Below are 18659 nucleotides of genomic sequence, written 5' to 3'. Positions count from 1 at the left end.
AAGATAAGAGAATACAAAGATCTAGGGAAAAGACAACTTTCACATTTTCTTTGTAATTTCACTTGGTTATGGCCTCTGTTGGTTTCCCCTGACTTCAAAACGTGATGGTATTTCTTGTAATGGCTGAAAAGTTTTAAGCTTCTTCATGTACCTAATTCCAATGGACTATTAACTGGGCTAGTTTATTGGCACTGTGGGTCGAGGGTTTTTGAATTTGTAGGCATATATTTTTTATTGCCTGGACAGTTTGCTTGACTCTTCGAGAGCTATATCCAACCCATCCCAACCAGGTGGTTTTTGGTGGGAGCATGAAGATCTCCAGGGAGAATGATTCCATTTGTTCCTTTGGCCGTGTGTGCCAATGCAAAGCCCAGCACTCAGTGCTCAACCTGATTCAGGAGACGTGGAGCGAGCAAACTTTTAAACCTTTGTAACACATAGTAGACACTTGATAAATAATTACAGAGATATTGACATGGCAAGCCTGTGAGAGGTGATCAATGTAGCAGCAGAGTAGGTAGTGGTAGGGAAGAAAATAAAAACAACAAGGCTAGTATTTATGGAGTGCTTACTATGTACGAGCACTGGGCTCCCTTTTTACACCATTATTTCATTTGATCTTCACAAGAACTCCATGAGGGAGGAAAATGTAAGAAATCGCTTTCCCCATTTTCCAGATGAGGACACTGGAAGTTCAGCGAGATTAAATAATGTGCCCAAGGTCACACAGCTTTCAGGGGCAGATCTGGAATGCAGAGCTCACACCCTTACCCCATGAGATCCTATGTGCAGACTGGACACTCTACTCATGAAAAAAGGGAAGAACAAAAGAAGCAAGAGGTGGTGAAATAAGATGTGAGAAGGAAGCAGAGAAGTGGTCAATGGAGATAACTCCTAAGGTGGAGAGGAGGAAAATGGACAGAGCCCTTGAGGGCTGTCTTCATGATTCTTAAAGAAATTGGCCCATCTTCCCCTTCCCATGAGGGGAGTTTGCTGGGGAGCTTGAAGACTACAGCAGAGATTGAAAAAGGTCACCATGGGGAATGTAATGTGAGTCAGTGCAGACAAGCAACTGCCCTGCAGCTCTGGAGTCAGACATACCTGGGTTCGAATGTTACCTCTGAGATTTCGGAGCTGTGTGACTTTGGGCAAAGAGCTTTCCCTCTCTGTGTCTGAGTTTCCTTATCTTGAAGACAGGATCATAGTGGTACATACCACATACGGAGATGTCAGGATGAACAAGATGACCAGTGCAAAAGCACTTAGAATGGGGTGGCAAATAATGGCCCAATAGGTCAAATCCAGCCAGCCACTGGTTTTTGTGTGGTCTGCAAGCCAAAAATGGGTTTTGCCTTTTTCTTTAGTTGGCGGGGGGGGGGGGTGGATTTTTAAAAAATGAATATTTTGTGACACATGGAAATGATATGAAATTCAAATTTCACTGTCCATAAATATAGTTTACAGTGGAACACAGCCATGCCCACTTGTATGGTCTCTGGCTGCTTTTGCACGGCAAGGGCAGGGTTATGGAGTTGCAGCCAAGACCACACATGGCACACTCATGGCTTTGCACTGCTGTTCACACACTACAAATGGCAGCAAGGTTGCTCTAATTTGACCACACTTTGAGTGTCATGCATATCACCTATCTGTATGGACAGATATTTCTAAAGATGAAATACACAAAATACCAGTACAGATCAGCATTAACAGATGAACATTTGCAATAGATTTTGACAACAGAGGATATTAATTTTGACCTCCAATAAAGTGCCATGTTATCCCCTAAAAGAAACCCACTCTCTTCTCATTAGTAGAGGTATATTATAAAAAATTATACTCATTATATTTTGAATTTCTTCAATAAAAAGATCTATGAACATTTGTTTTCTTTCTTGTTACATAAACATCTATATCTGGATTTTGCCCACAGATTTTGGACCACAAAACCTAAAATATTTACTATCTGGACATTGCAAAGTTTTCTAGTAAGCCCTGACTTGGGACAGTGGTGGACACGTGGTCGTCAGCACAGGAAAGCAAATGCTAGCCTTTCCTTTGCCGATATCCTTTGAGAAAGGCCCCAAGTTCCTTTTTATTTGTCTCAGTCTTGTTGAACAGTGAATATATATGCCCATTAAGCTCCAGGTAAGTAAGCACTTGGCAAAACATAGTTGCCAAGCATCGTAAGATAAAGAAAAGCCTAATGGTGGTGCTAGGCTATCTGCCTTCTCCTTTTCAGGTCGATTAATCATTTTTGGCATAAGGTTGTCCAGGCTTCGTTTAACTACCTCAGTCAGTGGTGGTAGCTCCATCTGCTTGGAAAATGGCTCATCCTATAGTCCAAGAGAAGTCAGGCTGCGCAAAACTTTCTCCAAATATATTCTGTGTACTCTAATTCCACATGAGGGTCTGAGAAGAAAAGGGGCTGGGAGCAATAAGCACAGCAAACGCTCTTTCTCTGGAGTGTGACGGTTGGCTTGAGGACCCTGGCCTGTCAAAGGCTCTGAGAAGGCCTGCAGTGGAGAAACCTATGAACTCTGTTTAATCCAGCTTTGCTCAAACTTATTTGAACACCATATGCCTTTATGACTATTTTTTAAAAATAGTGGCCAGGTCGAGTAGCTCATTCCTGTAATCCCAGCACCTTGGGAGCTGAGGTGGATCATCTGAGCCCAGAAGTTTGAGACCACCCTGGGCAACATAGCAAGACACCATCTCTAGGCCCCCTACCCCCACACAAATAGCCAGGCATGGTGGTGTGTGCCTCCTAGCTACACGGGAGGCCGAGGTGCAGGATCTCACTTGAACCCACAAGTCTGAGACTGCGGAGAGCCATGATCACATCACTGCACTCCAGCCTGGGTGACAGAGGACTCTATTTAAAAAAAAAAAAAAATTGTCTCTTAATATCCAATACCATCAGTGCACGGAGGAACACTTTAGGAAATTACTACTATAGCGGAAGGAGTAGCTAGCCAAGAGTCACGTGTTTGAAGTTCACGTACTAGTTCCCCTGTGTCTCATCTGTATAGCCCTGGACAAACTTCCTTTTGTTACTCTATAAAATAGGCATGGTGTCACCCGTCTGCCATCCTCATAGAGCTGATGGGAGATCAGATGAAAATCAGGGACACAGGGCATTTTCTCTAAACTGGCAAGGGTGCTACGTGAGTGAGACAGAAGTAGAAGAAATGGCAGTGTCAGCTCTTGGAACTTTAAGGTGTTTTCCCCAAGATGAGTGAACTAGGCAGAGAGCCACTGTGTTGAAGGGCCCCTCAATGTTTGTCAGGACGGCAGTGACCGACAGAGGAGCAAACGCCAGAGTCCATCCTTCCCTGTCCCCAGTCCCTGCCATGGAAAGGCAACCCAGCTACATAAAGCTCCTGCAGGCGTCAGCAGGTAGGAGTCTCTTGCCTGGAGTAAGGCCCTCACATGAGGTAATGGCTCAATGGTCCGGGCTCCATTAACATGTTGGTGCATTCATAATTTTTAAAAATAATAACATGGAGAAAATTCATCTGGTACATCTCAGCTGGCACCCTCACATATCATCACCTCCTTATCTGACATATCAGATTTCCCTGTGTCCCAAGCCCGTTGTGTAATGAGGGACAAAGATTGCTCTTTGGCTCTAGAAGACTTCCTCATTCTCCCTTTCTCATTCCACACACCATGAGAGGGAAGGACAATTCTTTTCAGTGGCCAATTGTACTAAGCCTGAATCATGTTTCGGATCAGCTAGGGGAAACACTGTTAGCCCTGCAAGCCCTTCCTCTCTGAGAAGGAAACAGGCTGGCCATGAGTTTCCCAGTGTGTCACCTGCCTTCAGACAAAGAGGAGCAGAGGCCGGACGCCGTGGCTCATACCTGTAATCCCAGCACTTTGGGAGGCCAAGATCAGGCGGATCACAAGGTCAAGAGATCGAGAGCATCTTGGCCAACATGGTGAAACCCTGTCTCTATAAAAGATATAAAAACTAGCTGGGTGTGGTGGTGCATGCCTGCAGTCCCAGCTACTCGGGAGGCTGAGGGAGGAGAATCGCTTGAACCCGGGAGACAGAGCTTGCAGTGAGCTGAGATTGTGCCACTACACTCCAGCCTGGTGACAGAGCGAGACTCCGTCTCAAAAAAAAAAAAAAAAAAAAAAGAAAAGAAAAAACAGAAAGGTTTCTTCAATAACATGATTTTTATCATGCTCCCAAGCTAGTGCCCCAGCACCAGGGGAGACAAGTACAAAAAAATAAATAAAACCACAAACCCAACACAAAACAACAGCAGCCAGAGTCCCACACACTGAATCTGTTTACGATCCAGTGTCATGGCCAATGGGGAGACTCCCTTTTTAATCACAGAGGTGTTTTTGTTTGTTTGTTTGTTTGTTTTTTTAGTAGAGGTATTTGTACAGAAACTCCTTTCAAATAACACAGTGACTTCAGAGATCAAGGTACACAGAAAGAAGAATGGAGGCTGGGGGATCAGCAGGGTTGCTAATTCCATCACACACTGACTCAGGGCAATCAGAGGCACTCCTCTGACACCTGAGCAGGGAACAATGAAGCCTCGTGTACCACTGCCAAGGACAAACCCACTGGGCAACAGTGTACTCTTCCCAGCCTCTGCATCCCAGGGGCTCCAGAGTGCTTGGCCACTCCAGCCTGCCCCTGACCTCCCGACTTCCTGATGCAGAGCATATCTCAAAATTATAAACAGATGTGAAAAACAGTCATGTAATGCCAAGTAAATGATAATACCACCTTTAAAGACTTAATTCATCAGGTGGGAGTGGTAGAACCAGTATTTGAACTTGGTCTGTGAGGCTCTAGAGCCTGGATACTACCCAACCACTCTGCACCAAAGGTTATGCAAAGTCAGATTCCCATCTCCATCAAGTACATATTTACAAGACCATCTGCATAGGAAAAATATGGCAAGATAAATACTGAAAGGTTAAAAATGATGCTTTCTCTGAATGAGGATTTTGAGAAAATTTTTTTCCTGATATCCTTATTAAACTTCCTAAGTTTTCTAAAATGAACATAAAAGTAATACATGGGGAAAATGAATTGTTGGCTGTAAGCAGCTCAGGTTTCCCAGTGAAAGCAATCTGCGATTATTATTTCAGGGCCTCATCCTATGTTTGCCCTCTGATGGACAAAGATACAATGTACAGCGAGGGGTCTTTCGCCATATATGGGAGTCTGCCTTTTTATTCTGGATCTAATAGGTTTAACTGAAAATCTTCTCTCAAAGAGATTATAACAATCTTTCTTCTTCAAACTTCCAGGGGCTCTGTTTCTACCACTCTGCATATACAGAGTGACTGAGGAACTAAGGAAATGTTTGGGGACTGGCAGATTCTAAAGCTATCCTTGCTCTTCAACCACCCACACAAACCTAAAAGAAGGGACCTGATTTATTAAGGTGCACAGCAGGAGGGCACACAGTGGGGTTGCAAACGCTGACCCTTAGGCTGAAAGAAATGTCAAGGAGTCTCCTTATAAAGACTCAGCATCTCAGTGATTTTGTCACCATGGGAGCAACCGTGTGAGCTGCAAGGCATGCGTGGACCTATGTTTACAAGTGCTGGATTTGCTCCAGAGAGATGGGGGCCTGACGTCCCAGTCTTTCTCCACTCAAGACCAAACATATCAGCAGCTTAGATCCTGACCTGACACAGTGGAAATTCTCAGTTGCTGTGTGCTGTTGTTCTCAGCATTTACGTTATATTTCCCAGAAAACAAAGTTAGAGGGCATGTATATTCCTAGAATACATTCCCATCTCAAAGTCTCTGATAAACACATTCACGGGGAAGGCACAATGAGGGTTGCAGTACCAGTTTCATAAGAACACTAGGTAGCCACCAGGTGGTGGACTAGCAATTTTCCTGTAGGGATCTTGTGACTCTGGAGAAGGAATATATGGGGGAGGCCTGAGGATACAGTTAAGGTACATTTTGGTAAGGCTAATGACCTCCAGCCAATGGATGCTCCAATAGCAGAAAGGAATCTAGCCATTCTGATTGATACGCCCAGTGGTGGCCATAATATGTGCTCTGATTTTAGATGTTGTCTTGGTTTTCCCCTTTGGTTGGGGCTGTGGAGATGGCTGGAAAGAGGTGGGGCTGGAGTTGCTTTCCCTGAACCAACAAGACAATTCTGACCCAGAGCATTACATTGCCCACCAATTGGATGGCTCCCCAAAGAGGCCTCTGAGAAGTATATATTCTCAGTCTACAAGTCTCAGAAGGAAACCTGTGAGCCTGCTCAACCCCACATTACATATTCTAGAGGAATACCTTATGGTCTCCCTGAAAGTGCCATTATGGCCATTTTCCAGTGTTATTAATAATTCTTTTAGAAGCTTTGGTTCTGCCTCCAACATTAAATGATGCCCTGCATTGTTTAAAAACCCTCTCTTTCTTTCTTTCTCTCTCTTTTTTTTTTTTTTTTTTGACAGTTTAGCTCTTGTCATCCAGACTGGATTGCAATGGCGCGATCTCCACTCACTGCAATCTCTGCCTCCTAGGTTCAAGCAATTCTCCTGCCTCAGCTTCCCAGGTAGCTGGGATTACAGGCATGTACCACCACGCCCAACTAAGTTTTTGCATTTTTAGTAGAGACAGGGTTTTGCCATGCAGGCTGGTCATGAACTCCTGACCTCAAGTGATCTACCCACCTCAGCCTCCCAAAGTGCTGGGATTACAGGTGTGAGCCACTGTGCCCAGCCTTTCTTTCCACCTTTCTGATAACTTGGGTGATCCTCTGAAATAAAGCATGTATAATATTGTGATGTCCCAGGTGTAAGACAATTGATGGGCAGGATTGTCACATAAGATCACGCATGTCTCTCTGGCACCTGCTAACACTGACAGTGCTAACTGCCACAGGCACCTCTCTCCCTACTCTCACCCATGGCAGACTTTCAGGCTGGCTGGTTTTGCTGATGTTCACTGAGCTTATTATTGCTGTTATTATGATTATTTTAGCATTCAGCTTTTCATATCCCTCCCACCCATTGGTATCTGTGTCTCAGATTAATTTTCACCAGATGCGAGTGTCTGGACTTCTCCAAGATTTGTTATTTTCCCTCCATGTTCCTAACCTTCTTCAGGCCATTTGTGTGATTTCTCTGACCTCGCTAGTGTTTCCAACACCTTCCAAATTAGTGTCATCTGTGACTTTCCTTCATATGCTCTTTTCTCCCCTTTACAGATCATTAATAAAGAGGTTAAACAAGACCAGACCGACAGCATACTCTAAAGCAAATGACAAAGGGGTGGGAGAGCCAGCGTGCTCCCTGTGCACCAGCCCTGGCACAGGAAGGATGTAATGTAATGCAGTAACACTCTGCTCGACGCCTCCCGCCTCTGGCCCATGGTAATTTATCACCACTGTTTGTTTATGATTTCTCAGCCAGATTTCAAGTCCTGAGAGTGTGGTCGTATCTAAGCCAACATGCATTGCTTTGCCAGGTAACCCTTATGAGCTCCAGAAAAACCCACAGGAACTTACTTACTGCCCTCCAATCTGCTTAAAAGCTTCTACCTCGGCCCCCAAGTCCTTCACCCTTGAGAGCAGAAAGAGGTGGACTGAGACATTATTATCCTTTTCTCTCCTCCAATTCATTAGCTCACAATTAATTATTTGTTAAATATTCATTGGCTTTCATGTTACTCATTAGATTTTTGTTTTAGTTGAAAGAAACCCTCTGCTACAAACATGGACTAATTCATACTCTCCAACAATCAACCTTTCCTTTGCTATACCCAAGTGTTACAAAAATCAAAGGTAACTGGAGAGGGTATGTTTATAGGGTAAATATGCTTTAAATAAGGCTTGTTAGAAAATGTGTAGATGGCCTGGGTGTAGCTATGGGCCACAGGAATAAATTGCTTTTCTTCTGCCTTTTCTTTTACCTCCCAAATTCAACAACCCCAGTATCAACCACTTTCCTCTGTTTACGGATACAGTACACCTTCCTGAGCCCAGAAGTAACATAATAGTGATATACTGATATTCTACCTAGGGTTGAATACTCACCGTGTACCAGGCATGGCTTGGCATCTTACTCAGCTCATCACAGCCCTGGGGGTGTCACAACCTTCCTCAAAGAGAATATGGAGGGGAGAGATGGAAGGTGACTTACCCAAGGTCATCCAAACCTAGGTCTATCTGAATCCAGAGACCACGCTGTTAGCCACCCCACCACAATGTTACCCAGTCTCCCATAGATGAGGGTCTGCTTCACTTTTTCTGAGTCACTGGCCCCACTATCTGCTGAGGAACATAAATACTCTCTTTACGGGGATGTACATACATCCACATTGAAGTCTATTAACCACATCAGGGGATTTGCAGAGCCTCCAGGGTTTATGGACGCCAGCTTGAGAATCTGTGTACTACGCTAAGCTCCTCCAGGGTAGGAATCACACTTTGTTCACTACCTTGACTCCAGTACTGAGATGTATATCCAGTACATCTCCAGTACTAAGATGAAGAAATATTTTTTGAACAAATTACTAATTGCAAAGACCGTGAATAGGATATTCAAGTTGAAGCTCTAAACAGCAGCTTTGTAAGCCTGAATAGAAGACATAAATATACAGACACCTTCCAGAGGAGTAGAAGAGCAAAATAAAAGGAAGAAGTGGAGACAGAGATAAAGCAAAAACATCTTACTTTGCCCAGGAATCGATTTTGCAATTGGAAGTAGGCAGAGACATTGTCTTGGTGGTTCTAAAACATCTTGTAGCTACTTCTGGTTAGTTCTCATATTAACTCCTGAAAAGAGATTATTGAAAGCTTCTTCTGCAGAAAAATAATATACATAGAATTTCAAGATGGGAAGTCAATTATCAAAAGCAATCAAAACCTCATGCTGTACCCCTTAACCCACAGAATCCTTGATCCCTGGAGATCTCAGGGGGAACTGCAAGAGCCAATGGCAACTCCCTCCTCTCTAGGACCCTAGAGTCCCTAGGTCCCTTTCAACCTCCTACAACTCTGGGATTTTTGTTTTTCCACAGATCGCTACCCCTTACATGTCTCCTAATTCTATAACTACTGATTTTGCTTTGCAATCTCCTTTTCTTCAAGAGTTGGAGGAGTCATTCACTCTTGAAGTTAGACTTCAGCCATGCTTTAAACTTGTCAGCCTGCACATTACTGCAATAAGAGGCCAGAGATTCCCCCGCTGATAGGCAGGAACATGGAAAACAGCCTATTTCAAAAGCCTGCCTTTCTCTTGGCCAGACCGACTGGACATCTGGGGAAACCAGAACTCTGAGTTCCCTCTCAGTGCCCCCACCACCACCACCACCAATGGCCTGCTCCAGCTTTGACACCCAAGGTAGAAATCTGGAGGCATTCTCAATTCTGTTCTTTATCTTACCTCCCCATCCAAGTCCTCCTGGCTTCACTTCCTAGTCTTATCTCCAATTTATCCACTTCTCTGCATCTCCACTACTGCTGCCCTGGGTCAGTGCTATCAATTCTCTCACAGATCATGGAACAGCCTCTACTTCTGCTCTTCCTGCCATGACAATTCATCCTCTACACAGGAGCCAGGGTTGTTCGACAACACAAATCAAATCATGTCATGTCCCTGCTTTAACTCCTCTGATGTCTGCTCAGTTTTCTTAGGCTAAAAATCTAAACTCTCTACCTCGCCCTAAAAGGCCCTACATTTTCTGGCCCCTTCCTTCTTCTCCATCCTCATCTCGCTGTTTTGTGCTCTACCCAGAGTTATGGTCTTCAAGCTTCTTCAGCTTATAAACTCCTTCCCACCTCCAGCTTTTGAATGCCTCCTGGGACCACCTCCCAAATGCATGCCTTGGCGTGGGTACCTCCTGACTCTCCCCTTTTAAGACTTGGCTTAAAACTTACTTCCTTGGAGCGATGCTTGCTGAACATCCTTTCTTAAGTAGGTCCCTCATGTTAATCTCAGTATCTTTCTGGTTTCCATCAAAGCCATGACCAAAATGTACAAGGTTTCTATTGAGATGTCTAATTATTTATGTTCTGTCCCTTGACTGGATAGCAAGATCCACAGGGCAGCAACCATGGCAATCTTATTCGTCATTGATTTCCTAGCATCTAACTGAGAACCGTTCGGTGAAAGAATGGACAAATGAGTGAATAATAAATGAAGGAATGAATAAATGAAAGTCTGAGTAGCCAACGGCACAAGAAAGAGATATATCAGATCCTCAGTTACACAAAATCTAAATTGCATTAAAAGCACCAGGAGGTACCCCTGTACAGGAGGTGTAAAAGAAAACCTGCACTTTGCATAGAAACCACCACTTTGTATAGAAACCTCTGCTTTGTGTAGAGCTCAGAGCTCTTTCTTTGACTTTCTTTTTGCCACCATTAAATTTCTCTAGTCCCAGGACAAGCACAGACCCAGTGTCCAGACTCTGTCTGCTAAAAGAAGGCAAGTCGGACATGAACTTCCTAGCCAAAATAAAACATCTCCTTCCTCCTTCTTTCATTCTTCCAGAAGGGAGGCATGGCAGGGAGTTCCACTGGGCCATCCAGCACTTTTATTTGTAAAACACCCCTTCCTCATGTCTAAATGTTCTGGGATTCATATTTTTACTCACCATAACGTTGTCCATGTGCTGGTGGCAGAGAGCTACAATTCTTCATTTTGAACAGGCTGCATCTACTAGCATCACAGCCTCATGCCAAAACTTGTTAATGCCACATCTGTATTTTTACGAATCGGGTCCTAAAAATTTGTATATGTTTTCAATCAAAAAAGACTAATTCTTTTCTAGTGGTTTAAGAAATAAAAACTTGTGTTCTATCTTTGCTGAATTACAAGAGTTCACAGTAAGAGCTCAAACATTTAAATGTCAAGGCAGATGTGGCACTAAATCTCACAAGATGCCTCGATTCGCTCGTCCATTGCCCACCTCACTGATGTTCACAAACCTGAATGCCTCTTGGGGGGTCCGAGGAAAGCACCTTCATTCGACGTAAATGAAGAAGTATTTGCTGACACAAATGGTACCTACATTAAGTGGATTTTCCTGAAGGAAAGTTATGGAGAATTGAGGAGCTGCTTTTCCTGCATTTTGCAAGGCAAGATAGGGAATAGAGTTAGGCCTCCAAGAGCACATTTTCACAATTGAAAGTATGTGTGCATGTGGGATTTGGGGGGTTGGTGGTGAGAGGACAGTGGTTGAATACGCAGTGCCCGGGATACCTATGAGGGCAACAACTTGCTGGAAATGTGATCCCATGGAGTCTGAGAAGAAACCCAGAACAATGAGGCTGGCCACAGGTAAATCTTAGGCATAAGAAAACAAGAGTGTGGATGATCCAACAGGGAGGGGGAGTATAAAGAGAATTGAAAAGCAGAATATAGGAATATATGGTTGGTGTAGGCAGCATAGATTACATAATTACTGGCACGGAGGGCAAATGAACACGTGAGGCCCCTTCTTTGAAAAACGTTAGGAATTTCAAGACAGTGACAGTAGAGTTTTAACCTAAGAGTGAAGCCCTTCTAAGTGTAGGGCCTGTGGACTGCACAGGCCACACGCTGATAAATCCAGGCCTGAATGTGAGGTTTAAGAGGGGAAAGGCTAGCTCTGGGGGCTGTCAAAACTCTTTAGAAAAGTAAACTTTCCCTGGTCCACTGTGTGCTCGGAAAATATCACTCTTGAATGACCATAGTGAGACAAATAAATCATGTCTGGACTTAACATCCAGAAGTGGCAAAAAAGGGAGGAGCTGGCAGGGTTGTTATGCTAATTCCAATTTGCTGTAATTTTTAGAGTAACTTTTTCTAAATTATGATTCATTTCAGCACCAAAACTCCAGATTCAAGTCAGAGCCTTCTGATGCTATTATGAGCATATTACTGTTGTCTAGTAAAATAACATCTTGTAATGTTTCTTTTATAAGGGCCATAAATCAAAACATTAAAAACAGTTAATTTTTAATGTACCACTATTATCCATCTTTAGTTATAAATTTAATGTCTCCTAAGGCCTCATGGATTGTAATGCAACTCAAAACATGCAACGGCTGCTCAAAACAGAAGGTTCCCCCAGTATCTCATTATTTAAATCCTTAAAGACATGGTTTTAAAAGCCTGAGGATATCTAAGCAAACTTGTTTAAAGGAGTCATAAAGAAAGATAAGTAGTTTTCCTCTGAAGCATATGAAATTTATTACAGCATACTAAAGTAGGATTATATATTGACTAAATTACTAAAAACATTTATTTTCTGGTGTCCATGGCATTTGGGGAAATTCATGAAGAAATAAAGGGGATAAGGCTTAATACGATTGTCTGCATTTGCCTTAAGCAAGGCAAGATTTCCTGTGGGTCCTGGAGCCGATTCCATCCTGAGGATAACAACACTGTTCATGTCTCAGGGTGTCATGAATCTTGTGAAAGAGCAATAAAAAATCTTCACTATTCAGGAGGACACACAAGTGGAGCCTAGCGCCCTGATACTCATGATGGCGGAAGTAGCTTCACAGAAGAGCCCCAAGTAGGAGCTATAGTTTTCAAGACAACTGCCAAACTCTTAGAACTTTCCTTTACCTACCTAGCCCATGCATGTTTGAGGCAGGCTTCACGTGTTTGCTTTTTAATGCTATAAAACGCTTTCTTCTCATTTCATATTAGTTTAGGTCAATTTCCACTTTTATTAGCTTTTCTTTGTGAGTAAACGTGACATTTCTCTTAATATTTTCCCTAGAGAGGGAAAGAGTTGCTCCCATAGAACATCCAGAACTTCTCTGATTTCCCCACTTCCTCATACTGACAAGCTTTCCTATGGAATGACTTTGCATCTAGAAGTGTTCATTCCAGTGCTATTTTCCCCTTTGCCAAGAAAAGGGAGAAGAGATGAGATACTCCTGTATTAACATGAAGCAGGTTTTACCGGCAGCAAATGGATCCAGGAGGCATTACATCTTTACTATGTAGAAAGATGTTATATCTGAAAACCACCATTCTGTGAACTTCACCCTCAGTACCAAAAAAAAAAAAAAAGCAAACTGACCCATTAGTGGGACGTATAACAGGTTCAAGTGAGAAGTAAAACACAACAATGAAACTCACCAACAGGCAAAACGTACCAGCTCTAGGTTAAACTTCACCTGAAGCACCACCTGCCATGCTATTTGAAGGCAAGACTTGGGAAAAGACATAAATGCTAAGTTATCCCCAAGAATTGTCCCACACCTGTTGATTCTCCAGCACTGTGTCATTCCATGCTTGTCTCAGAATAAAGAACTATACATTGAATACTTTCTGATCAGAAAAAATCACCATGGCACACAATGTATATTCCTTGTTCCAAACAAAATGTCATTTGCAATGTTACCAAGTTTAATACCGTATTCCATGTAACCATATGTATATTCAACTCCAAGGAGTTTGTGACTTGGTGTTCCACAGCCTGCAGTGTACAGGAGAGGTGTAATTCTCAGCAGCAAAAGTTTCTAGACTTCAATGTTCCATTTATAACCATGTGGTAATTACATGTGTCATTATTCAATCGTAATGCAGATAGGACGTAAATAAAGGGTGAGTTCTTAATAGCTAAAGATCAGCTTTTAAAAGTACAAAACCCTCTGATAAATACAATATGTGTAATTTCTAATGCAAAGTCTCTTAGAAGTATAATTTTTAAAAAGCAACAGATAAAATGTCACCAATAAGACCTGCTAATACGAATATTTCTATTCTAATTCATTTAAAGAGTTACAGTTACCCATTCACCATTACTATGCCTTGATCCTTGTGTTTTCTTCAGAACTGCCATAGAAGAGATAGCACAATCCATTAAACGGGCTTCTTAGAGATGATAGTTTCAGCTCCATGAAGATACATAGTTTTATTTTCCTTATTCCTTGCCAAACATTTGACACAACCAGAAGGACGTGAGAGTCACACCACACTGGCATATCTGGTAAAAGCAAGTAGTCGGCTGAAAACCACGACTGGAGAATTGCGACAATTTCTGAGTCCACAATCATGCCTTAAAAAGTGTGTATAAATCCTAATAAGGGCATAGTTTACATCTTAAATAACGTAGAAACATTTGAATCGTGCTAAACCCAGCCCCAACAAGGCAGAGCAGTAATGTGGTTGTGGGGTGGGGAGGTGAGGTAGGATGGAGGGGGCTCTTGGGAAGGGTCAGGGCACGCGGACATTCTGCGCTCACAGAACACAGTAGCAAACACAGGGCACAATTCACAAACATCAGCGAGCACAATTGAGCACACACACAATACAACACTAGAATGCAATTTTTTAAGAAAAATGATATAAAAGATGGTTTCTCACCCCTCAAAACAAAACTGGAACTTTGGTTTACAGGCCCGGCTATGCCCATATGCCCTCCTCGTCATCCTGCGGCCGGCCCGAGGTGGGGAGGTGCACAGAGAGGAGGGGAGCACCAGAATGAAAGAAGAGAAGGTTAGTTACACCGAGATGCACTGGAAAGGCACGCTAATCTTCACTTTGTTTTTTAATCTTCAAGACTGAGGAAAAAAATCCATAGTAACTTAAGTTCCACATCACCGACTTGTCAAACACATAACCAAGTTTTGTATCTATGGCAACCCACACACAAAAACATTCCACCCACCCAGCTCTGACTCTGTGTCAAGATTGGATTAGAAGATTAAAATTAGTCTACATTAGCAGATGATTATTTTTTTGGAAAGCATGCAATCTGAATTGCATATGCCTAAGGAGTAGATTAAACCTTTTAAGTAAGCAGAGAAGTAATTATAGTAATCAAATACCCTTAATTTCTCTTAAGCTTAAAGTATCAATAAAGGCTGAAGAAGAATTTTTTAAAAACACACACACAACTCCATCTACTCGGGTGGAACAAACTTTTTCAGCAGGCGATAATTCATATTGGTTATTCCACAAAGGCTCAAATATGCATCTTCTTAGTTGACAGATTCTACGTTGCTCTCAGCATGAAAGAGGATGCACTGGCGATGGTATGATTATACAGTTGCGTGGAATGATTATACATTTGCAATCAAATAAGTTTCAAAGAAAAGAGAGGTCAACTTTCAATTCAGTAGAATGCTTGTAGAAAGAAAGTTTTGTTTAACTTAAAATTGTGTTCAATTGCGGATAAACTGAAACTTCTTTCCTTGGAATTCTTGTGGAAAAGTGTTTCCAAAATAGCTCTGGTGACTTTCCTCACTTAGTAAAGTGGCTAATATACAGGCAAATGGAATCTTTGAAGACAGAGGTATATCCCCGTAGCAAAGTCCCTGTTTTGAACAATTCTCACAGTTTACTGCAAGGATTGAAACATACCCTGGTGTCACGCATAATTTGAGAGCTGTGCCTTTTAATAGATCTCCAGTGAAGTCAGATTTTGCCATGATTTGCTTCTTGTTTTGAAAATCAGGAATAGGAGGAAAAAAAACTTGGAATATTTTCTCATTATTTGACTCCTTATTGGTTAAGTTGTTATACTATTAGGTTGAATCATACGAAAATGCCAATACTTGGCCATTTTTACCTAGAAAAATAGCAGTTTCATACAGTTCCACCTAATCTGGCCAGTAGGTCTAGTCATTTTTATCTACTTAAAGATTTTTTTTCAACTGACTTTCAATACAGTTTATTACCTTTGTATCTCCAGGTATTTTATTTTATGCATTGAAAAAATTATTCTAAGAAGAGATCCAAAGAGTTCATCATACTGCCAAAGGGATCCACGGCCCACAAAGGTTACGAATCCCTGACTGACGTGAGTCAATGGAATGATTTGCACAGAGTCTGAACTGGATGACTCAGTATGAATTTTCACTTGACAGCTTAGGTAGGAATATTCTGGCAAACAATAAAATACATTGATCATTTTAGCTGGGCCTTCTTATGTAAAAATTATCTGTGTTTATTTATTATTAAACAGTCTAATAATTGCTCTTGGCAAGAAACTTCCCTTTTCCCTATGTGACTTAGGAAAAATGTATTTTTACATTCATTTAACTTCCTCTCTGTCCCTGGAGAAAAGCAAATTTGATGTTCCTTTTCATCTTCATAAAGGAGGAAAGTTTACAGCATAAGACCCGAGGGCATTCATAAATGGGTTTCAAGGGGCCTAGCAACCCCTTGAAATTCAATGAAGAATGTTGTTGAGTATGTGTGCAAATATATGTCTCTGGATGGAGGCCCTAGCTTTCATCATAAGATTCTTGACCCCCAAAATTGCTGCTGTAGAAAAACTCCAAGCATAGAAAGATGCTATGATTTGCCAAAGTCACAAAACAAAATAGGAGGCTTTCTCTAAAATACAGCCTACAGCCACTGCCGACTTCTTCTTAAATAGCTATAAAATAACTTTCCTTGCAGAGCAGTTTATTTCATTTCATATTTAAAACCCAACATCACATATAGATTCATTTTGTTCCAAATCCATTCCTATCGGGTTTTAATTTTTAAAAGAGAAGAAAGTAAGCAAAAAGAAAAGCCACTGCCACCAAAACCTACTGCTATTTTCTTAACAGTGAAATGTGGTCTAATGCAAATCACTTTTAGCAAATTAAATATATTAAAAAGTGGTAATTAATTATGATTGAAACAGACAGGAGTTGTAGTTTGAAAATATACGCTGCCAATATCACTACTACTGTTCCTCGTCCACCATAGGAATAAAAAGGAGCTCCCAGATGTCGAGGGTTATTAAAAACCAGATGTTCAGATCGACATCTTGTATGCTAGTGAATAAAGTAAAGAAATATGACAGTCCAATGTAAACTTTGCTAACATTTAATGTGGCAGAAATGTGGATAAATTCCTTTCATGAACTCAGAATATTATGTATTTTTAAAAGTTTTTAGTTTTTTAAAGTTTAAAGTTTTTAAAAGAAAATAGAGAAGTGGTGGCCCTTTCTGGTCTCTCTAATCTTCAAAGCTTAAATATGAATTGACCCTCATCGCCAAATGATCTGGGTCAGAGTGAGTGTCTGTTTGGGGAATAAAAAACAAAAATGCAGGAGCTAATCAGTGCGGGAGCGCCAAGTCTTTCCAAACACATGCAGCTGTTTCACTGCTGCACTGCCTGCATCTCTGTATGCAAATATTAATTTGCTCAGCAAACTTACTGCACAGAAATGTAAATTTGGGGATCCAAAAATAAGAAACAGCCAAGTATCACTTGATCCCTAACTTCATGCTAAGTTGTTGAGAAATACTTGGAGTTTTAAAATGCATCTATCAGGCCCGGGAGAATGTTTCCTTTCCTTGTTTTTCTGTTTCCAAATCTACTTTGCAGTGGCTGTTCTGAATGCTGCTTGGTGTTTGATCCCTGGTGTGTCCTTTGTGAGTGATTGTTCTGCCACAAGTTGCCAAAATATCTGGATGGGAAGAAAGACTCTAGTCCATCAGTCATCTGCATGCTTTTGTTCATCTGGGGATGGGAACATCCAAGGTGGACTGAAGCCCAGAGAGCACAGCGACCACAAAACACAGCAAATGCTGAAGGGGAGGAGGTTTAACTATCAAATAACCTCAGGATGCATCTACAGTTCCAGGGATGATGTGACAGACAAGGGGTCTTGATGGAAATCCTGTAGTCCCAGATGCTGTGCCCTAATGGGATTATCTAAATATTGAGATAAAACAAAATTCCTCACCAATGGGCTGCTCACAGCGGCTATGTTGGCGACAAGCTCTAAAGGCAAAGGGACTGAGTCATCGTTGACAAGACAAGAGACTTGTTGTTGTTGGGGGGTATTTACTAGCTCCAGCAAAGAGGCTCTGAGAAGAAACTCTATAATCTGACATGATAAATGGCCCAGTGTAAACCTTTAATTGGTCACTATTTTGAAGTATTAGGTACAGCCAGCAGGCAAGCCTGAGGCCACCACCGGATTTTTTTGTTTGTTTGTTTGTTTGTTTTGAACACCTGAAATTCTCTTTGAGTTGATAGCTGGCTTTTTTTCTTGAAACCAAAGAATTAATTTCCTAATGGGGATCTTAGTGTTGCACCTGTCCTAGAAAGGAAAAAGTGTAGAACCAGGGATGTATCATTTCCAAATAGCCTGCTGCCTTTGTGGGAACTCAGCCAAGGTCTCTGCCAGGAAGGTCCATCTGGCTTCCTTGCTGGAAGGGGTGCAAGGAGATGATCCTGGTTATAACTAGGTCTGGTGTGGGCAGTCTTCAGACTCGCCTCCACCCTTACTTCATTCGTCACTTCTCTAAAACTTCTGAAACTTCAAGCCCCAGGACTTTGCAAAGTTTGACTGCACAAGTCACGAAAGCAAGATCACAGTGTGGAATTTATGATGTGCCCTGAGCCTGGGCTCAACCAAAGCAGATCCTGTTAGCATTTCCAACTGCAGGCTTGGCCAGAGCCGGGAAAAACAGACACGTGTGTAAAGGAAAACAATAGGCTTAGGCATGAGCCTGGAAAAGTGGGGCACCGAGCCTCATCAGGGCATTAGTAGGTTTTCTGCTAGGGTCAAGTCCGAACCTTCTCTTTGGAGACCATTCATCTGTCTTTCATCTCTCCTGCTTCCTGGAATGCTTAGTCCATGGATGAATGTCTCTGTTCTGGTGATGGGGTCAGGTATGGCTATAAACTCTTACATGACTTGTATTTATTATAACCTCCAGGGCCCATTTGCAGGTAAGATCTGCCCCCGCACC

At 42.1% G+C, this 18659-nt stretch overlaps 1 protein-coding gene across 1 annotated transcript in view; it reads right to left on the bottom strand.

Moving 5' to 3' along the window:
• ERC2 (ELKS/RAB6-interacting/CAST family member 2) overlaps positions 1-18659 on the bottom strand; it is a 988837-nt gene that overhangs the window by 171400 nt on the left and 798778 nt on the right. The window contains exon 17 of the mRNA XM_011998421.1: positions 14320-14385. Coding sequence (XP_011853811.1) covers positions 14359-14385 — 27 coding nt within the window. The 3' untranslated portion in view covers positions 14320-14358. The remainder of the gene's footprint in view (positions 1-14319; positions 14386-18659) is intronic.

This window comes from Mandrillus leucophaeus, unplaced genomic scaffold, assembly GCF_000951045.1.
Source record: "Mandrillus leucophaeus isolate KB7577 unplaced genomic scaffold, Mleu.le_1.0 Scaffold57, whole genome shotgun sequence".
Lineage (NCBI taxonomy): Eukaryota > Metazoa > Chordata > Mammalia > Primates > Cercopithecidae > Mandrillus > Mandrillus leucophaeus.
The sequence above is the reverse complement of the archived record's forward strand: the minus strand, read 5'-3'. Positions and strand labels throughout refer to the sequence as shown.